This window comes from Hemiscyllium ocellatum, chromosome 28, assembly GCF_020745735.1.
Source record: "Hemiscyllium ocellatum isolate sHemOce1 chromosome 28, sHemOce1.pat.X.cur, whole genome shotgun sequence".
Lineage (NCBI taxonomy): Eukaryota > Metazoa > Chordata > Chondrichthyes > Orectolobiformes > Hemiscylliidae > Hemiscyllium > Hemiscyllium ocellatum.
In genome coordinates this window covers 35,006,843-35,030,827 of record NC_083428.1, presented here as the reverse complement: position 1 = coordinate 35,030,827, position 23,985 = coordinate 35,006,843, and the positions used below count along the sequence as shown (strand labels likewise).

Below are 23,985 nucleotides of genomic sequence, written 5' to 3'. Positions count from 1 at the left end.
GACTGGCCCTTTGCCGCAAACTGGTCCAATCTGATCGAAATGTCCATCTATGCTAACCCCATTTCCCTGCACTTGGCCCATATCTTTTTAAACCATTTCTATCCATGTATTTGCCCAAATGCCTTTTAAATGTTGTTAATATACTCACCTCAACCACTTCTGCTGGCAGCTCATTCTATATGTATACCTCCATCGGTGTAAAAAAGTTACCCCCTCAGGTTCCCTTTTATTCTTTTCCTTCTAACCTTAAACTGATGCCCTCTAGTCCTCGATTTCCCAATGCTGGGGAAAAGACTGAGTGTATTCAGCCTATCCATGCCTCTCATGTACACTTTTATAAGATCCCCCCTCAGTCTCCAATGCTCGAAAGAAAAAAGTCCTAGTTTGTCCAACCTCCCCTTGTAACTCAGACCATTGAATCCTGGCAACATCCTTGTAAATTTCTTCTGCACTCTTTCCAGTTTACAAAGTAACCAAAACTGAACACAATACTCCAAACGCAGCCACACCAACATCTCACATAACTGCAACACAATTTTCCAACTTCGCTACTCAATGTCCCTCTGTTCCACGACTCTCCTTAAGGCCTTACCATTCACCATGTAAGTATTTCATTCGATTTTATCTGAAGATGAGGCAACAAGACCTTTAATGCAGGACACAAACAGAAAATGCAGCATAAAAGTTGAGATTAAAGGAGAAGTGCCAGTTGCAAACTGAGATCCTTCAAACCCGCGACTGCGATGTTTTAAGCAGGAAGTAGGGAGATTTCCCTTGAAGTGGTTCAGAAAAATGCTGAAGAAAAGTTACCACCGAAACATCACAATTCCTACACCTCCTGATGCCACCTGGCCCTGCTGTGTTCTTCCAGCCTCCACCCTGTCTATTCAGAAAAGGAGAAGGAAGAATGACTCTTGATTTCAACACAAGGAGGATTCAGGAAGGTGAAAAATGTCTAGAATTGTGTATTTGGAGTTTCAGAGAACAAAGAGGATCGAAGCAACCTTTTCTTTCAAAACTGCCAGAGCAGTTATATTATTAAAACTTCTTGTGGAAAATAGGTCAAATCTGAAGTTGGACACAGTGCCAAATATTTAGCTATTTGTGTACTTGGGTTTCTGAAAAATAAGAATGCATTTCTTTAAAATAAGATTTTTGTCAATAAAAACAAAAGCTACTTTTCCGACAGTGCGATCCAGAGGAAAGATGTGAGAAGTTTAATTAAAACTCGAGCATTTGTTTTGAAGGTGCTGTTACTTATACAGACACTAGGGGTCAGTATTATCATCTGATGACACGATACACAAATATGAATCAGAAGAAAACAAAATATACTGCAAAATCTGCCTATAATTTGCTGAATGTCGCACCTTTCAAAACAGATGATACTATGCTTACCAAATAGGTCACATTCTGGGCCTTTTTAGAGAAGCTAATTGACAGATATTGCTGTGGAATGAAGTTCTGTTTAGATAATCAACTCTGGTTTCTCTCAACGGTTCCCAGTAATGAATAACCTCTTCACAACTTGTACTCTTTTGTGAGGTCAAACTCTGCCCCTAGGCCCCACAAACTCAGAATATATGCAAACCGGTGCCAACTTGCATTTATGCAGTATCTTGGACCTGAAACACAGTCCTTATGTGCTTTAAAGATAAATGTGAGGAAGATTGCAGAAGATGTGACCTAAGGTTTTCTCAAGGTGATGACATGCAAATGAGGATATAAAGCAATAAGTACATAGACTGAACTATAGATAAGGAAGATGGGAAGATAAGGAATATAATGAGCTATGGATAGGATGGCATGGTGGCTCAGTGGTTAGCACCACAGCCTTAAAGCACCAACAAGCTGGGTTTGATCCCAGCCCCGGGTGACTGTCTGTGTGGAGTTTGCACATTCTCCCATGTCTGTGTGGGTTTCCTATGGATGCCTTGGTTTCCTCCCACAGTCCAAAGATGTGAAGGTTAGGTGAATTTGCCATGCTAAATTGCCTTTAGTGTCCAGGGATGTGTAAGCTAGGTGCATTTGTCAGGGAGAATGAGCCTGAGTGGGATACTCTTTGGAAGATTGGTGTGGACTTGTTGGGCTAAAATGCCTGTTTCAAATTTGAACATTGCATAATTTTAAGGTAATTGGACGAAGGTTGAGGGGAGATGCCAGAGGTTGGTTCTTTAGGCAGAGAGTGATGGGTGTGTGGAATGCCAACAGTGGTAGCAGAGTCAGATACATTTGAGACATTTAAGTGACTCAGATAGGCACATGGAAATTAGTACAATGAAGGGTATATAGGTTAGTCTGATCTTAGAGTAGGATAAAAGGCCGGCATAACTTCGAGGGCCAAAGGGTCTGTACTGTTCTATGTCATAAAACCATTTGAAATGAGAACTACATGGCATCCAGTGTTGGTCAACAAGGATTAAGTTGGTAGATGAACAAGACACGAAGCAGGGTATACTCAATCGGCAGTATATAAATTGTAACACACATAGTCAGAAGCTACAAGAGCAAGTCAGCAGGAGCCTATGGAAAGACCAACAACACAGGAACAGCAGTCCATTAAAGCCTTTAATTCAGACCTGGGAAGAAGTGGATGAGAAGCAGTGTGGGCTAGAAAGAGCTTAAATACTAATCAGGCCTGACAGTTACAGCTTCTAATGGGAAGTGATGTTCAGCTCAGAAATGAACATATTAGACCTTGGTAGGCAAGTTGAAACTCCCTGTTGAGCAAGGGGAGAAATTTCAAATTAAAAGGACGAAAAAAAAACCAGGCTGACACCAAGGAATGCTGCCATCGCAAGTGGACCCCAGGAGGCACAGCTACAGCAGGGTAACCAAGGGTCATAGACAAAATTTACACTGAGGTCACAGCACTGGCAATGTCGTGAAACTGAATTAATGTAATAAAAAAGATCATTTAAAAGGCAAAGCAGACTGAGCCTAACAGAAGAACACAGTTACAAGACTTTTGAAGCCCTTACAAGTAAGAGATCCATAATTTGAATTACATTTCTGTTGGGAAGAATTTATTGAGGGCCCAGGCACATGGCTTCATTTGGGGAAATCATGGAATACAACATGCATTGTACATTCATCCATGAATAGCAGGGGATCATGCATTCTACCTGTAAAGAAATGGGAAATCTTCATTTGTCTGCAGAAGGCATGAAAACTCTCCAAATCAGTACAAATGTATGGCATTACTATTTAATATAATTAAAGAAATTTAAAAAGACAGTCTAAATGCTTTAAGATGAGGAAATTAAAATAGCCTTACTATTTACAGCAGCAAATCTCTTCAAGGGGAAGAGATTATAGCAGCATTAAGATAATTTAAAGCTCTTAAATTTTGTGATAAGATGTGTAAATAATCAAATTGAAAGAATGGCAAGAGAAATAATACTAACTGCAAGATTTAATATGAAGTAGAACACAGAACTGGAGATCTTGGGGAAAGTAATTCTGTAAAATTGCTTAGAACTTGAATCATGAGCTGAACAAGTCAATTCAATACTTTATTCAACAGGACTCACAGTAGATTAAGTTCAAAATTCCCAAAATGTAAAATAAGATGAATATTTTTGAAAATACTCTGCAAGCTTCTGACAATTATTTAGTTCTGAGAACAAATAAAATTATTGAAACAGCCAGACTTCAATGTCAGAGGTCAGCAGTCGAAAGTGTGGTGCTGGAAAAGCACAGCAGGTCAGGCAGCATTTGAGGAGCAGGAAAATCAACATTTCAGGCAAAAGCCCTTCACCAGGAATGAAGCATCCAGGATCCAGGGGAATCCATAGATAGCTTAATTAACAATTGCTTTCATCTTACTTGAAAACTGACTAAGGAGATTTGTTATCAGAATTCAATAGACAGAATTCTGGTTAGAATTAATGTTGAGTCTTGGTTAGACCTATTACAGTCCAAAGAGATTCAAATTGTGCTGGAGGGAGAAAGCAGAAGAATTCTGAGACAATGACAAAATTGTTGAGAAAGACTTTTTTCATTCTTGGAAAGGGGTGTGGGCATCACTGGAAAGGAAATGTTGTGCTTTATTGTCCATCCCTAGTTTTTCTTAATTCATCCAAGGGATATGGTCTTAGCTGGCAAGACCAGCTTTTACTGCCCATCCCTAATTATCATTGTGAAGGTGGTGGGAAGTTACCTTCCTGGATCGTTACTGTCCTTGTGATGCTGTTACACCCAAGATGCTGTTAGGGAGGAAGTTCCAGTGACAATAAAAACTTCCAGTGACACAAGGAACTTGCAAGTGATATTTCCACATATCTGCTACCTTGGTCCTTTAAAATGGTAGTGGCTGTGGTTTTGGAAGGTGCTGTCTAAGAAGCCTTGATAAATTCCCATCGTGCATAGAGTCTACAGGATGGAAACAGACCCTTCAGCCCTACTCATTCATGTTGACCAAGTTTTTCAAACAAAACTAGTCCCACTTGTCTGCACTTTGCCCGTATCTCTCTAAACCTGTCCCATTCATGTAACTATCTTAATGTCATTTCAATTTCGTAACTATACCTACATCTACTACTTCCTTTGGCAGATCATTCCACACATGAACCGTGCTCTGTGTGAAAATGTTGTCCCTCAGATCCTTTTCAAATCTTTCTCTTCTCACCTTAAAAAAAATTAGAACTCCCCCACCCGAGGGAGAAGACTGTTGCTATTCGCCTTTTCTATGCCTCTCATGATTTTATAAACCTCTATGAGGTTGTAGTATTGTGGGGAACATTTCATATTGCATGATGGGAAAAAAAACTGGCCAACTCTTGAATTATAGTTCAGTAAATGAAAAGGACAAAAGGTCAGAAACAGCTTTCAGGATCGGATTGAATGTAAACAAATTCTACAAGCTTGATAAAACTTCAGTGATATTCGTAATGGCTCCTTGTATATACTGAACTGCAGATTTTAGCCTAAACAAAACATCCGTACAACAGAAACAGAGTTATGGAATGATGCAAATGATTAATATTTTTAGGGCTAAAGATCAGTGTTATGGATGACGTACATTTCATGATAATCTGTAATTTCTCAGCACCTTTTAAAGTATATAATGCACTCCTTTCTTTGTAAAGGTGCAAAAAGCTTGGAGAGTGGTGGAATCCTTAGTTTCCCCTTCTCATAAGTCTTTTTAGTCAGAAAAAAAACTGCATGTCGCATTTCTTTTAATAAAAACTGAATGTTTTCAGTTCAAGCTCGTTTTTGCATCTTTCTCTAAGTATTGAGTTTGCTCTCACAGATCCCTGCTAATTAAACTTCAATTCGACAAGGTCAAACCTCAACCTCCTATGCTCCAGGAAAGAAAAGTTTCAGCCTACCCAGCCTCTGCCAATAACACAAACTCTCCAGACATAGCAACATCCAGATAAATCTTTTCTGAATGTTCTTCAACTTTATCCTTGTTATAGCAGGGTGACCAGAATGGTACACAGTGCTCTAAAAGTGACCTTACCAATCACCCGTACAACCTGAACATGATGTCCCAACTCCTATACTCAATGGTCTGAGCAATGAAGGCAAGCATGCTACACCTTCTTAATCACTCCGCTTACCTGTGACACACTTTCAAAGAACTATGTACCTGAACACCTGGATCTCAGGACCTAGCTATTAACTATAAAAGTCCTTGTTTATTTAACCTCACATTTATCCAAATTAAACTCTGTCTGTAACTCCTCAGCTCATTGACCCAGCTGATCAAGATCTCTTTGTAATCTTCGATAACCTGCTTCACTGTTGACTATATCACTAATTTTGGTGTCATCTGCAAACCTACTAACCATGCCTCCTAAATTCTCTTCCAAATTGTTTATATAAATGGGAATCAACTGTGGACCCAGCACTGATCCCTGTGGAACACCACTGGTCACAGACCTTCATTCCGAAAAACAACCCTCCACCACCACTTTATCTCCTACCATCAAGCCAATTTTGTATCCAATTGACAAGCTCTACCTAAATCCCATGTGAAACTTATGAATTAGTCTATCACATGAACCTTGTCAAAAGCTTTACTAATGTCCATGTAGACAACTTCCACCACGAGCAGAAAGTGTCTAAGGAGCCTTGGTAAATACCACTATGCCCTCATCAATCCTTTTGGTTACGTCCTCAGAAAACCCAATCAAGTTAGTGAGATACTATTTCTTGTGCAGAGTTTTATCCAAGGAGCAGGAGAGTCGAAGCTTCAGGCATAAGCCTCATTTCTAATGAAGGGTCATAGAGATGTACAGCACAGAAACAGACCCTTCAAGTCCAACTCATCCATGCTGACCAGATATCCGACCCCAATCTAGTCCCATTTGACAGCACTTACCCATGTCCCTCTAAACCCTTCCCATTCACATACCCTTCCAATCGCCTTTTAAGTGACTGGACCCTGTGACAGCTTCTCAAGACGAGGCAAGGATGGCGCTGGGACTTCGATCAGAAAGGCTCTTTCTGAAAGATCAAACACATGTCGACATCCACAGATGTTGCAGCCCACTACGATCTATTCTTTCCACTGCACTGTAACTGCAGATAACACCTACTTGAATAGGAACTGTGTTACACCAGTATTGACTTAATTTGGGCATAACTGGCTTATCCCACTTCCAGTGCACCATCAGACTTTCTGATACATTACGCATACATTCATTAGAGCAAAGGAGGGTATCTCTATCATGTGGGCAAGCAGGAGTTTTTCAGGTTATATGGTTAGCCTAAAGATGCTCTTTGAGATCGATCAGAAATCATTGGCCTGTCTATAAGATGAGAAAGAGTTAGCAAGGATGTCTCTGAGGACACAGGGATCTTGATTCTGCCAGTAAGATTTGCCTACCTGATGAAATAGTCTGCAAGCTACAGACAACAGTGGACCTGCTGTCCAGGGAGAGTACTTAGGGAAAGAATCATAGAATCCCTACACAGTATGGAAATATGTGATTCATTGTGTTCACACAGACCCTCCGAAGATAATCCCACCCAGCCTCCAACCCCCCTACCCTAACCCTATAAATGTGCATTTCCTACGGCCAATCCACCTAGCCTACACATCATTGAACTGTGGCATGAAACCGGAGCAAACTCTCACAGTCTCAGGGAGAATGTGCAAACTTCATGCAGATTGATTCCTCAGGGTGGAATCGAACCTGGGTCCCTGGCACTGACCTTAACCACTGAATAACCCTGAAAGGACATTTGTTTTTTAATAAAATGACCCTGTGACCTATCTCAAGCATTGAACTCAACACCAAATCTTCAACTGGAATCCCTATAGTGTAGAAAGAGACCAATTGGCCTATCAAGTCTTCACCAAGTCTCCAAACAGCATCCCACCCAAACCCAGACCTCCATCCTGTCCCTTAACTATTGCTAATCCACCTAGCCGGTATACCCTTGGACAGTATGGAAAATTCAGCATGGTCAATCTATCTAACCTGTGCATTTTTGGACTGTGAAAGGAAACTGGAGTACCCAGCAGAAACCCACACAGACACAGGGAGACAGTCACCCAAGGAATCAAACCCAAGTCCCGACCGCTGTGAGGCAGCAGTGTTAACCACTGAGCCACTGCGTTGCCCAGACATAACAGAGGAATCAGTGGATGTGCTGCCAAGGGAAAAAGGGAATTAGTGGATTAGGGTTAGGGTTAAGAAAAGGGAAATCAGTGATGGTTTTAGGACTGCAAAAGTTAAGCTGGAAGTTGTTTTGACTCATCTAATTCTAGCTTTCAGATAAAAAGAATGACAAAATACAGGGGGTGAACCTCTTGGGCAACATATAGAACATTATGCCCTTGATGTTTATGTCAGTTGACTCAATGTCCGCAGATGGTGACACCAAATAACAGCATGTCCATGACAAAAAAGAGGGAATAGATAAATAAAAGGGCCAACCCAACACCTTCAATGACACAGTATTGTGCAATGTCTACCTATTTTTTGTTTAGACAGACAGTTCCACTGGGGTGGAGGGAGGGGGGAGAGGACATGGTGACAGAGAACGTAATAAATAAAGTGAAAAGAAAGGGAAGCAATGCGAGTTAGGTTCACAATCTGAAGGTGTTGTCCCACTCTGTTGGAATGACTGTTCTTTCCTGTTTGGCAGTTAGACATACCATGTTCTGCCATTCTCACATTGCGACCGCTTCACCTGCACTGTCAACACCTTTTCTCTCCCAGCACTCCACTTCCCCACCACTGCATAAATGCTGCTTCCTCCACACTTCACATCAGCTCTGATAAAGAGTCACTTAGTCTCAAAACATTAGCTTGCTTTCTCTGCATGGATGCTGCCTGACTCGCTGTGATTGTCAGCATTGTTTTGTTTTCATTAGTACAAGTGAGATAGAGGTGAAACTGTTGCTGGGATAGAGCGAGAGATACCTTTCCAGAACTGTTTCATGCCCTGAGGTGGGAAAAACTAACCAGCTGCTATTTTTCAGGTTTCAGTCAGATGAGCCTTAACGTGGCTTTTGCATTGTTAGCCTACCCAGTAATTTAACAGTCATCACTGCAGTTTAGAAACAACTGTGATGCACCCTGATGCTTCTCTGCTTCACTGTTTAAAGGGCAGACGATGGAGCGTCAGCAGCTCAGTACATTAACGGACTCTTCAAGTGAAAGCTTTCTGCAGCATGAACATGGCATGAGACAAATAGACTGGATGGGCAAGCTTACCAGGTCATATGCCCAACAGTATTGTAGAGACGTGGCTGTGTGATCGACTCTCTGTAGAGCAATAACAGTTAGGAGTACTTGAGCTAGATTTTCACAGTTACAGTGTGAGCATAAAGGCTGCATCTCAATGGTCATCATCAACCTAAGACACACATATAACATAGCAACAGTGAAGCTTCATGCATCACTGCCCCAGCCTCATGAACATTCCCCAGACAGGGCTGGTGCCTGAATCAAATTCAGATATGGAAGCTTAAACACTCGACTGGACCAAGACTGAGGGAACACTTATTCCTTGGGGATGTGAACACAATTCCAGTTGGGTTCTGCACAGCCTCAGCAATCACTGGGGTCAATTTGATACGATGTCTGACTTCATTGCTGTCGCCTCTCATTGCTCCCTGTAGCTCTGCTGTCAGCCAATGTGCTAAAACTGATGGAGAATACGTCCTGCACTATTGCAGTAAAAGTCAGCAGGCGGATAGAATTCAACTGAAGTTTAACTTGCGTCGGAATCAAAGTGAAGAGAAATTGTGCAGAATGTGGAATGGGTGTCTGAACGTTTACAACAACAACTTGTATTTGTGTGGCACCTTAAATATCATAAAATGCCTGGTGATATTTTGCAAAATGTCAAAGTGAAGTTTCACATTGAGCACATAAGGAGACATTAGGATTGCTGACCAAAAAGGTTGTTCAAACAGATAGATTTTCAGAAGCTTCTGGAAAGAGAGATGGGTCAAGAGGTGGGGAGGTTTCGAAAAGGGTTTCCAGAACTTTGAATGTCAGCTTCTGAAGGGCTCATCACCAGATGGGAGTGATTCCCCCCCCCCCCGCCATTCCCTGATTAGTATTGTCAGAATGTGCAAAAAGATGATTCTGGTGTTGCTGGAAGCCAACCTTCCATCCACTGACTCCAGTGACAGTTCTCATTACCTCAGGAAGGTAGTCAACATCATCAAAGCCCCCTCCCACCCCGGTTATAGTCTCTTCCAACCTCTTCTGTTGGGCAGAAGATATGAAAGCTTAAACACAAATACCAACAGATTCAAGAGCAGCTTCTTCTCTGCTGTTATTAGGCTTTGGAATGGATGTCTCAAATTTTAAATTTAATGTTGAGCTTTGTGCACCTTCTCTGCAGCTTTAACATTATATTCCTGTTCTGTTCTATTACCCTAATGCATCTTATATAGTCTGATTTGCCTGTACTGCACGCAAAAGAAGACTTTTTACTGTACCTCGGTATATGTGACAATAATAAATTATATTAAGTCAAATCCTTTGAATAAAATTCAATACCAGCAGGAACAATCTGTCATTTTCAGGTAGCCCAAAGATTTTGACACTACGTGACACAATGTTGTGAAGCCTGTGAAACAGTGGATTAGAAAACCATGACTCTCAGGTAATATTCTGGAAACATAGATTCGAATCCCAATATGGCAGATGGACAAATTTGAATTCAATAAAAATTTGAAATCAAAAGCCAGTCTAATGTGGACCTTACAATCAGTCAATTGATGTAAAAGCCCATCTGGTTCACTGAAGTCCTTTAGGGAGGGAATCTGCCATCCTTACATGGTTTGTCCTACATGTGACTCTTGACCCACAGCAATGTGGCTGATTCTTAACTGCTCTCTGAGTAATTAGGGATGGGTAGTAAATGCTGGCCTAGCCAGCGATGCCATTAATGAATTTAAAACTGGTGTTGAAATGCTGCAGCTGACTCCTGCCCTGTCCTTTATATTTGCTGCTTTATGAGCAAATGGTAGAGCATTTATACTGGAGCAGCCAATGTGGAACTCATCACTGTGGTTAAGAAGTGCACTTGACAAGTTAGTTTTTATATTAGGAGAGCAAGAATGGGAACATGTGTGGGGAGTGATAGCATGATATTATCACTGGGGTTGCCTGAATAGCAGCTGAAGCTGACATGGCAGTTGTGTTGTCTACAAGTAACGGAAGGTAAAGGAGTTGCAGCTTGCTTTAGGAACAACATCTCAGAGGGTTGTTCAACAGCTGATTGCCACTTAGATTGCCTGCTTGTGCTCATTAAAGAGAGTGCATGGTGATGATGCTTAACACTGGAACAAATGCCCTCTTTGATGGTGACTGGACAGAAACTAGATTGAATAGAGTCTGTCTGGCCCTCTTGTAGTGTCTGACCCTGGACATTTGAGGCCCAGGTTCATTCCCTCCTGCTCCTGAAGTGTGTTATAACATATCTGATAGTTTGATTAGGAAAAATAGGTCAAATAAAAAAAAAGAATTTAGAGTCCCTCCACCAGGGGCTTGTGGCACAGTGGTAGCGTCCCTATCTCTGGACTGAGAGGCCCAGTTTCAAGCTCTGTTGAATAGAAAGTGAATTGTGTCCTTCCACCAATGCCTTTAGAGAGAGATGGGCACTGTAGAGAGTCAAGTGCTTTATCTCTCCTTCCAGCTCCATTTTAATTTGGTCCCCACCTGCTCTCCCTCTCCCTCACCCATGATGGTTTGCATTGCCCTTAATGGGTCTTGCTTGCAAATTATTACATTTGAGACAAGGGTTGATTTGTTGGTCATTAATAGATGGACCAATAAACATGGGTGATGGGAAACAAAAATGTTCAGTTGCATGTAAGAGTGCTTCTGGATATAAAAATATAGTAGAGTCGCTCCGCAGGACTCTTGTGGTAGAGATCTGCCTCTGGGACAGGAGGTCTGGGTTCAAGTCTCACCTGCAACATGTCTGGACAGGTTTACTAAAAATAGCTAAAGTCCCCTCTGTCTCTATCATATCACGCCCGAGGAAGCAGCTGTGCTCTGAAAGCTTGCAATTTCAAACAGATCTGTTGTACTATAACCTGGTGTCATTCGATTTTTGACCTTGTCCATACCAGTCCAACCCCAGCATCTCCACATTAGGACAGGAGAGGCAGTGGTGCAGTGATATGTCACTGGGTCAGTCATCCAGCGACCTAGGCTCATGTTCTGGGAATATGGCTGCAAATTCCACCTTGGCTGGTTACAAAATTTAAATCAATTAAAAATTTGGAATTAAAAAAGCTGGAGTTCCTCCACAGGGGAGGTGATAGCCTAGTGGTATTGTCATTGGATGAGTAAACCAGAGAGCAAGGTAATCTTCTGGTCACCTGGATTCCAAACCTGCACGGCAGATAGTAGAATCCCTCCACCTCTGATGCTCAGTAGCAGCAGTGTGTACTATCTACAAAATGCAGCAAGGCTCCATAAATAGTACATTCCAAAACTTGCAACTATGACCATCGAGAGGGACAAGGACAGCAGAGAGATGGAAACACCATTACCTGCAAGTCTGTCTCCAAGCCACTCATCATCCTAACTTGGCAATGTATCACTATTCCTTCAATGTCACTGGGTCAAAATCTCGGAATTCCCTCTCCAACAGCACTGTGGGTGTACCTACACCAAATGGATAATGGGGGTGGTTCAAGAAAGTACTTCAAAACCATGTTCTCAAGGGCAGTTAGGGATGGATGATAAATGGTGGCCCAGCCATCGACACCCACTTCCCACAAATGAATGAAAAGAAGAGGATTTTGAGCATTATTCAAAAATCCATTATTTTTCGCTGTGAAAAGCAAAAACAGAGGTTGCTGGAAAAACTCAGCAGGTCTGGCTGCATCTGTGAAGAGAGATCACACTTCACTGTCTGTTTGCTTCCAGAGCTTGGGAAACTAACCTTGAAACATAGCGAGAGATTTTCTGAAACATGTTCAAACCTCACCAACACTTTCTCACCACGTACTCTGCAAATCCTTTCAGGACTTCATTTCAAAAGAGTGAACACTGTGCTGTTCCTTATTGGATACCTTATGGGAGTCAGCAGGAGAAAGGAAATGCTCGTTCATTTACATCTTGCTTGGGGACAGACCTCTCGATCCTTCCCAGAACCTTCACCTGAAATAGGAGCAGGGGATGAGCTCATATAAAGCAGCACCAGCTGCTCGATAGGGAGTGACAGGACTCTTCCTTCCTGCAATTGTCACTCATTCCTTCCCAGGACTCTTCCTTCCTGCAATTGTCACTCATTCCTTCTCCTCAAGCTCTCTTCCATTAGGATCTCCTAATGCCCCTACCTGGAACCTTTGTGCTCTTGCCATCCTGAAACAAACTGTCTACCAGCTCACTCTCTGTTATTGAGGCAGTAATGTGGAAGAGGTTACATACTGTCCATTGCTGGAGAGGTTGCTGGAATCTAAAGTCTTTTTCAGATGACTGATTATTCACCATTCCATGAACTATTTAGAGTCCTGAACAGCAATATTCAGAGTCACACCACCATGAGATCTCCTACTGATGTAGCCTACCAGTTATGTGCTTGAGGATTAATTCTTCAGCAATGAATATTCCAGCATCTTTTGTCTAGTTGTTTGGACCATTTTCAGGTCACAACCCCAATATCTGGTGCAATAGGGACTCCCTGGAGAAAACTATAATGAGTCTCTCTTTAGGCTCTCTGACTGATTAGAACGGTTTGTCAGAGCAAAGATGAAAGGGAACATGACCCACCTTGGACAGGTTCATTGGAACTTGCATTTCTAGTAAATAGTGAGGTCTGCAGATGCTGGAGATCAGAGCTGAAAATGTGTTGCTGGTTAAAGCACAGCAGGTTAGGCAGCATCCAAGGAACAGGAAATTCGACATTTCGGGCCAGAGCCCTTCATCAGGAATGATTCCTGATGAAGGGCTCTGGCCCGAAATATCGAATTTCCTGTTCCTTGGATGCTGCCTAACCTGCTGTGCTTTAACCAGCAACACATTTTCAACTTGCATTTCTATACCTGCAGCAACCACACAAGTAAAGGAAACTTGTGAGGGCTGTTTGCTGTCTCTAGCCCTTACTCAGTGGTTGTGCTGAGGGAGCTGCAGTGAGCTGAACTCCGATAAGACCAATGGCACAGTGCATTTTCTTCAACTGAGCAACTATAGCCTCGTGGCAGAAGAGGTGAGCAGGAAGAATGAGAGATCTCTCAATTGGAGGTGATGAACTTGAAGAATGCTGGACAGCAGGAGGGTAGAAGAGGTGTAGCATTATTGATCAGTCGGTGTGCAAATGAGTAATGCCTCCAAGATGGAAAAAAGAGAATTCCACTTCATCAGGTCTTTGAAAGATTCAACTGGCTTTCCCTTGCTTCTGGGTAAAGGGAGAGGTGGCAGAATTATGCAGTGTGGCATATCATCTAATTTTCCCAACCCTTGCCCACACCTCCAAGCTCAGCTTCACAAACCTGGGAAAATCACAAACAGTGGAAGTGGGTGAGCGTAGTCCATTTACAGTATACAGCTAATTTGGATGGTACCTGAACAGCAAGTTTAAGTTATGGTAATCAATAATTAGGATGAAAACCATGTGCAATAACCAGAATTTCAGGGTCTTGTGGCACAGTGGGTTGTATCCCTCCCTCTGGGTCAGAAGGTCCAGGTTCAAACCTCACCTTCCACCTTTGATATGCCAAAAAGGTTGATTAAAGATAGCTTATCAGTGCACAGTCTGAAAGCGTCATCTTGTATAGAGACCATTCACATCCTGGTTAACTGAATCATCACATATTACAAGGCACAGATATGTGGAAATCCAAAACAAAGAAACAGACTTTTAAATCTTTATGAACACAATATCTTTTTCTTGGCCTTCAGCAAAGTAACATCAGTGTCTGAACATGGAAAGGTTTCTATGTGAAAGCCTAAAACCTGCCAGAGTAAGCTAGGCTTGCCTCAGAAGCAGTTTTGCACTAACTCTACTACAGCTGTAAGAGACATGCAGCAGTGTGAAGTGACCTCTTGGAGAGACTCCCCAATATTTTCCTCATCAGCCTGTTCAAAGATGTAGTTACACATCTCTGGAGCAGGTGGGACTTGAACCCAAACCTCCAGGCTCAAAGGTAGGGCCACTACCACTGCACCACTTGAGCCCTCAATGAGACAGGCTCTCATGTGGCTTGGCTTGATTGAATTTAAGAGTTAGATTTGGACCTGACTCATCTGGCCATTTTGAAACTGACATATATTGAGGTACAATTGCAGTGTACCTATCTGCTTCCATTGATACCTTGCTCTTATGATGGAATAAGTCAAATGTCACACAGGTACAGCAGATGAATGGAAACAAGGAACAGGACCATACCCTGAATTCTTGCTGGAGACTTAAACAGATTCAAAATGTCTGTTCACTGACATTACCCCATCAAAAGGCACAGAACCAAGGTTCCTCTCTTAAAATAATTCTGGTGGCTGTATCTTTAGGTTTCACCTGATCGTTGTCTTTATAATCCATGGCCCATGATTTAGCGATGGGACCGTGTCATCCATCAGGGGGTGAGTCTTCAGGAAGTTCAGCATCTCATCTGGAAACCCATTGGAGGAGTTGTATTTTGTTCCAGGTCCTGCACAGCAGCCAGGCCTGTCGGTGTGAAAGGCAAGACTTTAGAGAAATCGGGATGCTCACAAAGCAAAATCTCTCATGGCATTGTAGGTAAATGCAGGTGACCAGGCAAATCATCGGTTAACTTACTCTATCTGTAATCAGTCACAAAGGGACTTTTTAACCATGTCTGTGCCACAATTTTTCTTACTCATCCAAGCAATCGAGGAAAATCTGTTGATTTGGTGACAAAACATGCATCACGCCCATAGTTATGTCACTTTTCATGATACACAACCATTACCACTCAGAAACTAGATTCACATACATCATTTTTGCCTGTGTCAGAACTGTGGGACATCTGGAATAAACAGCATTCTGAAGAGACAAACCATGAGGAGTATATATTGAAGGGCGTACTTCTCAGGTTTGCACTTCATGTGCTTTCTTCTGTCAGTTTGTGTCAGTGAGCAGATGGGAGTGTTCAGGATTGCGAGAGCGTGATGGGGCAACTGCGAGTTTTGGCCATCAACTCAGGAACACCTCCAAACAAGTCTCCAGCATCCATCCGCAAACCAGCAGGAGGCGGGGAGAAAATCCCAACGTGGGTGTCTGCAGTGTCAAACTGTTTAAAGACCTAACGCAAGTGTGAAAAAAAAACATATTATGTCACTCTCACACTGCCAAATTTCCTTTATTTTAATTGGCAGAACTAATTTCCTCCAATTTGTTTCACCTTGTTGTTGTGCCAACTTTGCTCTATGCCATCTGCCTGCAGAATCGACATATGAAAAGGTAATTTCTCTCAGTTGCATTGTTACTCATAACACCACAAAGCCATGAAGTGTATCTTGTCTTTGATGTGCATCCATGGTCAATTCTACCTTTACTGTCTGTTCTTTCAGGTAGTATGCTGTCTGTTTTCACAGCTCTCTCCACACTCTCATAAGCACCATTTCTTTCTTTAAAAGTCTGACACCAATTCTTGGATTGCACCTCTTTTGTTCCCTGCTTCGCATTTGAATTGATGTCTTGGTCAGAGATTTCATTCATGGAAATTGAGAGTCAGGGGCTTTTTGCTCTCCCAGTCTAATGCTATGCCAGGGCCACACGGTGCTGCCTTTGGAATCAGGTCTGAGGCAGCAATGGAGGGGAGTGCATGTCTGGGTAGGGATGTCAGGAGACCCAAGTCTGAATACCGACACATCAATCCAATTCTGGAACTGAATGCTGGCCACTCACTTCCACTTCATCTCGCTTCTTTTCTTTTTTTATTATATTCACACATGGGATGTAGGCATCTCTGTCTAGCCCAGCACCTGTTGCTCATCTGTAATTACAGAGAGAGCAATTGAGAGTCAGCCACCATTGCTGTGGGGTCTGGAGTCACATGTAGGCCAGACTAGGTAAAGCTGGTAGCTTCCTTCCCTCAAGGACATTAGTGAACCTGATGGATTTTTTATGACAATTGGCAATGGTTTCACTGTCATCATTAGACCCTTAGTTCCAAATTCTTTAATTGAATTCCAATTCCTTCATCTGCCATGGCAGGAATTGAACCTGAGTCCTTAGAACATTAGTTGAGTTTCTGGATTAATTGTCTAGTGATAACATTGCCTCTCCTTCTGACATCCCTCATACATTTTCCTTAACTCATGCTCTCTTTATTTCTCTGATTCCTCTCACTCAGGATCAGTTATGGACAAAACTTAGCAGTCCTGTAATAGCACTAGGAAATTTTTGAGAATCTTATGAAATTGTCAAACAACAACCATTCAAAGTCCAAACTCCTAAAGTAAGCTTTAATCCTTTTAGAATCTCATAACATTTAGAATTGAACACAGCCATTCAAACTCTCATTGAAACAAAGTTAAGTTTCTGAAATACTCATAAAACTGTTAAGATAGACAAACAGCCATTCAAAAACCATTTCAAACAACTCTAATCCTATTAACTACTCCTAAAACTGTCAATTAAAACTAACCACAAAGGCCTCTTGATGGCTGTACTGCTCCCTTAATTTTTCACTCCTTTTGAAGGTGTTTACCCCCTCCTACCCAAACAGGGAGGCAATAGCCTAACGGTATTATTGCTGGACTGTTAATCCAGAAACTCAGCCAATGTTGTGAGGATCCAGGTTCAAATCCTGCCATGGCAGATGTTAGAACTGGAGTTAGACAAAAATATCTGGAATTAAAAGCCGAATGATGACTATGAGTCCATTGCCAAGTGTTGGAAAAAAACATCTGGTTCACTAATATCCTTTAGGGAAGGAAACTGCCATCCTTACCTGATCTGGCCTACATGTGACTCCAGACATGTGTTTTACTCTTAAATGCCCTCTGGGCAATTAGGAATAGGCAATAAATATTGATGTGGCCAGCACTGCCCTCATCCCGTGAATGAATAAGATAATGAAGGAGGCAAGATGGAATTGTTACATGTGGGCTCTCTACCTGCACCTATGTCCCAGGAGCCCTAAGTCGATTTATGTTCCCAATCCCACACAAAGAAGTTTCTTAGATTTTGCAAAATATAAAAATGCTATACTGGTGCAGTGAGTAGTGTTCGGTGACATTCCTGCAGAGTTGTAATAATGGTACAAAGTTGAGGAAGCTGTGTTGAATTATAACTTTGAGACCTCAATGCTGACAATATTCAAACATCATACTGCCGCACCATCATTTCAACTTCACACAAACTCAAGATTTCCTTGTTGTAATGTGTCACGTGCTCCTGAAGGATTCTCTTACCTTGGTTTTGGAACCAATTCCTCAGGAACTGGCGTCCATATAGACTCTGGGGATTTCTGCTCCTTGAAACGCCCATCAAAAATGCTGGAAATCTGCTCCATGTCGAAGGCACAGATGGCAGATCCAGGAATGCTTCAACAAACAGAAAAAGAAAATGCAGAATCATTCAATCCACTTTCAATCTCCTTCAACCATGCACTCAGAGGTGGATCAGGAGAGTTCATCCAGAAAAAAATCTGTCTCTTTTCCTGCCCTTTGAAAAATGAGATTCATTGATTAACAATGATAAAATGTCCATTTGTCCATAATAATAATTCCTTATTGTTTACAAATCCAAAAGTCACCAGTGAACTGTAAAATGAATTCCTGACAAAAGGTTGGAGAAACTAGATAAACACATAAGGGAAACAGGAAAAGAGAGGATAAAATGAAGATAGGTGAGAGGAGACCTCTGTGGAAAATAAACATCAACATGGCCCAGTTGAGCCAAATGACCTGATACTATGCTTAAGAGTACATGGAATAAAAGCATAAAAAGACCATCTGGCTCCATCAGCTTGTTTAAGGCTGATGTCCTGCTATAACTTCTTTAATGATAGGTTTGAACATATTCCTCTTGTCAGATGTTCAGCCAACTGACCTGCAGTTTTCTGCAATCTCTTTCCCTTCTTTCTTGAATAGAAGAGTAATATTTGCTTTTTTCTCATCTGATAGGGCCCACCCAGAATCTAAGGATTTTAGAGAATTGCATCTATTGTCTGATCAACCATTTATTTTAAAACCTGAGGATATTGCAAGCAAAGGCATGCAATTTTGCAAAGATAGGCTAGGATAAAGCCCAACAGACTTACAAGCTTTGGTTCCAGTAAGTTTTTTGGTGATTGTAATTGTTTTAAGTTCCTCCCTCCCTTTCACCTTTTATTTAGTTATTTCTGGAATGTTACTTGGGTCTGCTACATTGAAGCCAGATGCAAAATACCTATTCAGTGAATCTCAAACCCCTTGACTCACTGTCTTGAGGACTGATGTTCATTTTAGTTACTCTTTTCCTTTTTGAATACCTATAGAAACTCTTACTATCTGCTTTCATATTTCCAGCTAATCTTCTCTTATGCTCTCATTTCTTCCTCCTTACCATTCTTTGCTGTTTTTATATTCAGTCTAATTTTCTGAGATTCCACTCAGCTTTGCAAAATTGCATGTCTTTGCTTGCAATTTGTTACCACGTCTAACTTAGTCCACCACAAATGATGTATCTTTCTCCTTGAGTTTTCCTTTCCCATTTGAATGTATCTTTGCTTAGTGTTATGAAATAGCTCCTTAAATGTCTTCTATTGCATTGCTACTGATCAATATCTTAAACTAAATTGCCAGTTTTCATTTTAAAAAGACTAATTATTAAACCCATTCTTCTGCTCCTTTTTAAACTGAATGCAAAATTCATTTATGTTATTCACTGTTCCCTAGGAGTTCCCTTAATATGAGGCCATCAATTAATCACATTCCCTAGCACTTCACCAAATCAAGAATAATCTGCTCTTTGGCTTTGTGAAAATTGTTGTGAAAACATGCAAAGAACTCATTTTCCAAGCCACCTTTGCGAATTTGATTTGCCTAATCTGTTTATTGATCGTCGTCTCCAATGACTATTATTGTACATTTCTCACAATCTCCCATTATTTCTTCCTGTAGGCCTTTTCCTGCATGCATGTAGTTCACATTACGAGTCTATAAACAAAGCTACTTTGCTTGTCATTCTCCTCATATGCTAGCGAGTATACAGGATGAATTTACTCAGCCTTTCTAGTGTCAAGCCTCTCATGAAATCTTACTGTAAAGCCTTTTTTGTCTATTTACTTGTGGCACATTGGCGTTGCTGGCTGGCTAGCATTTTATTGTCCATCCCTATTTGCTCTTGAGGTAGTGGTGGTGTGCTAACTTTTTGAACCATGCAGGCAATATCATTAGTGAGGGAGTTACAAGTAATATAAGTATACTCATATATAAACTTTACAAATTTAAAACACTGACTAAAGTATACTTATATAAAAACAAAAATTATGCATAGTATTCCAAGTGTTATCTCAGAAAAATCCTTTACAATTCTAGGAAGACTTCCTTATGCTTGTATTGTAATGCTTTTGCAGCAAAGGCCAACATGTCAATCAGCTTCTAACGCTTTGATGTACTTGGCTGCTGACTTCCTGTGTTCCTTGGACAAATAAACCCAAGTCTCTGAATATCAAAGTTTCAATGTTATGTGCTGTTTAAAAAGTATTCTGCTTTTCCAATCTTACTATCGAGATTAATAACTCATGCTTGTGTGCATTATACTCTACCTGAAAACTGGTAACCTATTAATTCAGTCTGCGATTATCAGCTTGCAACTTTGTGTCCTGTTCACTGTTGACGTGGAACTGCACAGATTATGCAAGTGGGAGTGTGAGTGAGAACCTATTTAAAAGCTTGAGGAAAATAAATTGTAGATATTTTATTTATATCTATTTCTCCTGTATTCAACTGACTTGTTTCTTAACGTCAAAAATTGAAAGTACGGTCATTGTCTGTCACAAAGCAGAATTTGAAGTTTATAATGAAGAATTCAAACTTTTAACAGGATTCATCAAAGGTGCAATGGGGTTGGGTGCAGGTAGTGGAGGTCATTCAAAAGCATTTGTTTGATTTGGGTATTAAATATTTCATTCCAATCAAATTCAAATTAAGCCTCATTATGTAAACAGTGCTGCTGGGAGTGGGCCATGTATAGTGTTACTTTGGGAGAAGCCCAGTTTATGAAGATGGGAAATCCTTGGCACATCAGCAAAGCAACCTGAATCTCTATAGAGCAGTTATAACAAAATCACAGCCTGGGCTGTGGATTCGAGCCAACAGTAAATGAGTGTAGCTCTTCCAGGATCGCATTTACTTGGGGTTTTCAACAGACTACAAGCAAGGAATTTTTATCTCATTCCCTTGGGCTGATTTGGAAAAATTAAAGAGGTAAAATATTTTTATTTAGCTTTCTTATAAAAGTGCAAATACTGATTGTGATGGCATTAGTTTTTTCTATTAAAGGAATAATCAAGTAAACTTTCAGCTAACCTGCTGGGGGTTCACCACACCATCTAAGGGTAAGCTGCACCCAGTATACAATTTAGCTGTGTATCGTGTGGGAACATTTGGTTCATTATAGCATATCATAACTGGCCTCTCTCTTTGCTGCAAGCACATCATTACAGATTAAACTTCTGTTTAAACTAACATGAAGTGGCAGCAATTAATGCAAAGTATGTAATGTTTCAGAAATTCATTTTAAAGGTATATTTCTCTGATTGGACACGTATTAATTATTGGCATTCAGTAGAATCTACTTTTCGATAACATGCTCAAAGACATGCATTTCTGATTCAAACAGAATCATTTAATGCTGAACCGTTTTGCAGTTTTGATCCAGATGCGGATGCAAGACCTGAATGCCAAGGGAAAGATAAGAATGGCAACCCTTCAAAACATAATACCTTTTCATTGATTCCAGCAACAAGGATTTGAAGGAAGATTGAAATTAATGAAGTCAAAAAGAAACTCTCCAATGGCAACAAGAATATTTGATTCTGGAAAGTTGTCATGGCAGTAAGAGAACAGTGAGTGCAGGAGGATGATTTCTTTTCATGTACTTTCACAATTCTCCCCAAGATCAAATATACTGCCGATTCCAACCCACCATGAAATTGCTGCTTACAACAGCGTGTTTCTGTTCCAATGTGGCAGGCAATGATCATCTCCAACATGGAAAACCTAAACTTTTTGATATTCAATAGTATTACATTCACTGCATCACATCCTGGGGTTTATTATTGATCAGAAACTGAACAGGACCAGCTATGTAAGTATTGAGAGAGGTCAGAGGCTGGGAATTCTGTGGTGTGTAATTCACCTGCTTATACTCCAAAGTCTATCATCTACAATGCAGACGTCAGGATTTTAATGAAATTCTGTCTGCTTCCCTGAATCATTTGAGCTCTAGCAACACTCAACAAGCTCAAGACCATTCAGGTCAAAGTAGTTGACATGATTGGCACTCCACCCATCACCTTCGACATTCACTCCATTCACCACTGAAGCTTCTTGGACAGCATGTTCCAAATCCTTGACCTCTACCAACTTGGACCTGCAGCAGATGCATGGAAATGCTATTATTTGGAAGTTATCTTTTACGCTGCACACCTCCTGGAGTTGGATCTACATCATTGTTCCTTCTGTCACATTTCACTGGGGTAGTGCACTGGAGATCAAGCTCTGCTATTACTACAGTCATCACAAATGCTGAGTTTTTTTCATATCAAAGTATACTGGTTTCCCCAATCTTGTTAAATGCAGGTTATAGAAAGCACAGACCAGGTCTCTGTACTTGACATGAATCATTATTACAAATAAATGCATTCTAACTACAGTTAACCAACTACTGATGTATAATTCCACTAGTTAAAAATTCTAACCTTGGATAAAACTTCTCCAATGCATACACATAAAGCCAATTAAAGTATTTGGTGTTATGGGTGGAGGGAAAAACTGCATAAACAATTCAATGGCCCCTATCATGTGGTTTTCTGAAATCGTCCTTTTGCTTGCCAGGACTTGCTGTTGATTGATCTCTTCTCCCTGGGAGCCTTACGTTTAAAGTTTGGCATTCTTGTGTTTGTCCTGATGAGAGCAAGACAAAATACTTCTGCTATATATCTCTCTTTTCAGCTACACTGAAGTGCTTTTAAACTAATTGTTAATCAAATACTTTGTATTGTCCCGAAGACAACTTTGGGTCCTCAAGGGATAAGTTGGGATTCACCAACAATTATGGCTTTCTGGGATCCAGCAAAACAAGTCAACCACTTTCGTGAAATCAACCTTTAACTGGGATTGAACTTATTATCTCTGAGACGTGCTTAATGTAGGCCTTTCGGAACAGGAAAGACAATTCAGACATTTTGAATCTGCCATTTATTTAGATCATGCATCTAAAGGCCATTCAAGTCTGAATCCCCTTGAGACTCCAACCGCAGAAAAATATGCTATTTTAATCTTGGAAATTCCAATTGACTCAGCATCCATCTACTTATAGATAACATGCTCAAAGACATGCATTTCTGATTCAAACAGAATCATTTTTTGCAGTTTTGATCCACTACGCAACTCTAATCATAACATATTGTTCCTTTGGACAGTATTCCAAGTTGAGTTATCTTAAACTAGTTTACGTACAAAATGTGCCCACCATTATCATGTACAATGTCAACAGAACAGAAAGAGAAATTGGCAGCTGCAATAGAAGTGGCCCCGGAAGATGTACAAATTATGAGTGTTGAAAGCACCAGAAATAAGGAAGGACTTCATAAAATCTGAAAGATCTGAAGATGCTGGAAATCAGAAACAAAAACATAAAGTATTGGAAAAACTCAGCTGGTCTGGCAACATAGAACATAGAACATAGAAAAGTACAGCACAGAAAAGGCCCTTTGGCCCACGATGTTGTGCTGAGGGTTAATCCTAATGTAAAATAAAATAACTTAACCTATGCACCCCTCAACTCATTGCTATCCATGTGCATGTCCAGCAGTCGCTTAAATACCCCTAAAGACTCTGCTGTCGAAACATCTGTGGAGAGAAATCAGATTAGAAATCATACTGTGGAGTCCTGAGGAAGGATGACTGGACCCAAAACATTAACTCTGATCTCTCTTCATGGATGCTGCCTGACTTGCTGAGCTTTTCCAGAAATTTCAGTTTTCTTTAAGGACTTGATAAACATTTGTTCTCAAAGTCTTAGGGAACATATCAGAAATAATTTATTGGAATAATAGAAAACAATCTAATAGGATAAAGAAATGAATGCATATTAGTATGTTCAAATACACAACAGGTCATAGTCCAGCAGGTTTATTTGGAAATACTAGCTTTCAGAGCAAAGATCCTTCAACAGGTAACTGTCACCTGACTAGTTGCCTGATGAAGAAGCAGCACTCTGAAAGCTAATACATCCAAACAAACATGTTGGACTATAACCTGGTGCTGTGTGATTTTTAACTTTGTCCACCCCTGTCCAACACTGGCACCTCCACATTATGTTCAAATAGGCCAGGGCTGTTAGAGATATTGGGCATGATGAAGACACTTAGGG

General features: G+C 40.9%; 1 protein-coding gene across 1 annotated transcript in view; it reads right to left on the bottom strand.

The window, feature by feature from the left end:
* The window catches only part of sema6bb (sema domain, transmembrane domain (TM), and cytoplasmic domain, (semaphorin) 6Bb), a 257,488-nt gene that overhangs the window by 32,369 nt on the left and 201,134 nt on the right, over nucleotides 1-23,985 (bottom strand). Inside the window, exons 8-9 of the mRNA XM_060846599.1 lie at nucleotides 17,814-17,945; nucleotides 14,950-15,099 (exon numbers count right to left, since the gene is read on the bottom strand). Of these exons, the coding sequence (XP_060702582.1) occupies nucleotides 14,950-15,099; nucleotides 17,814-17,945 (282 nt within the window). The remainder of the gene's footprint in view (nucleotides 1-14,949; nucleotides 15,100-17,813; nucleotides 17,946-23,985) is intronic.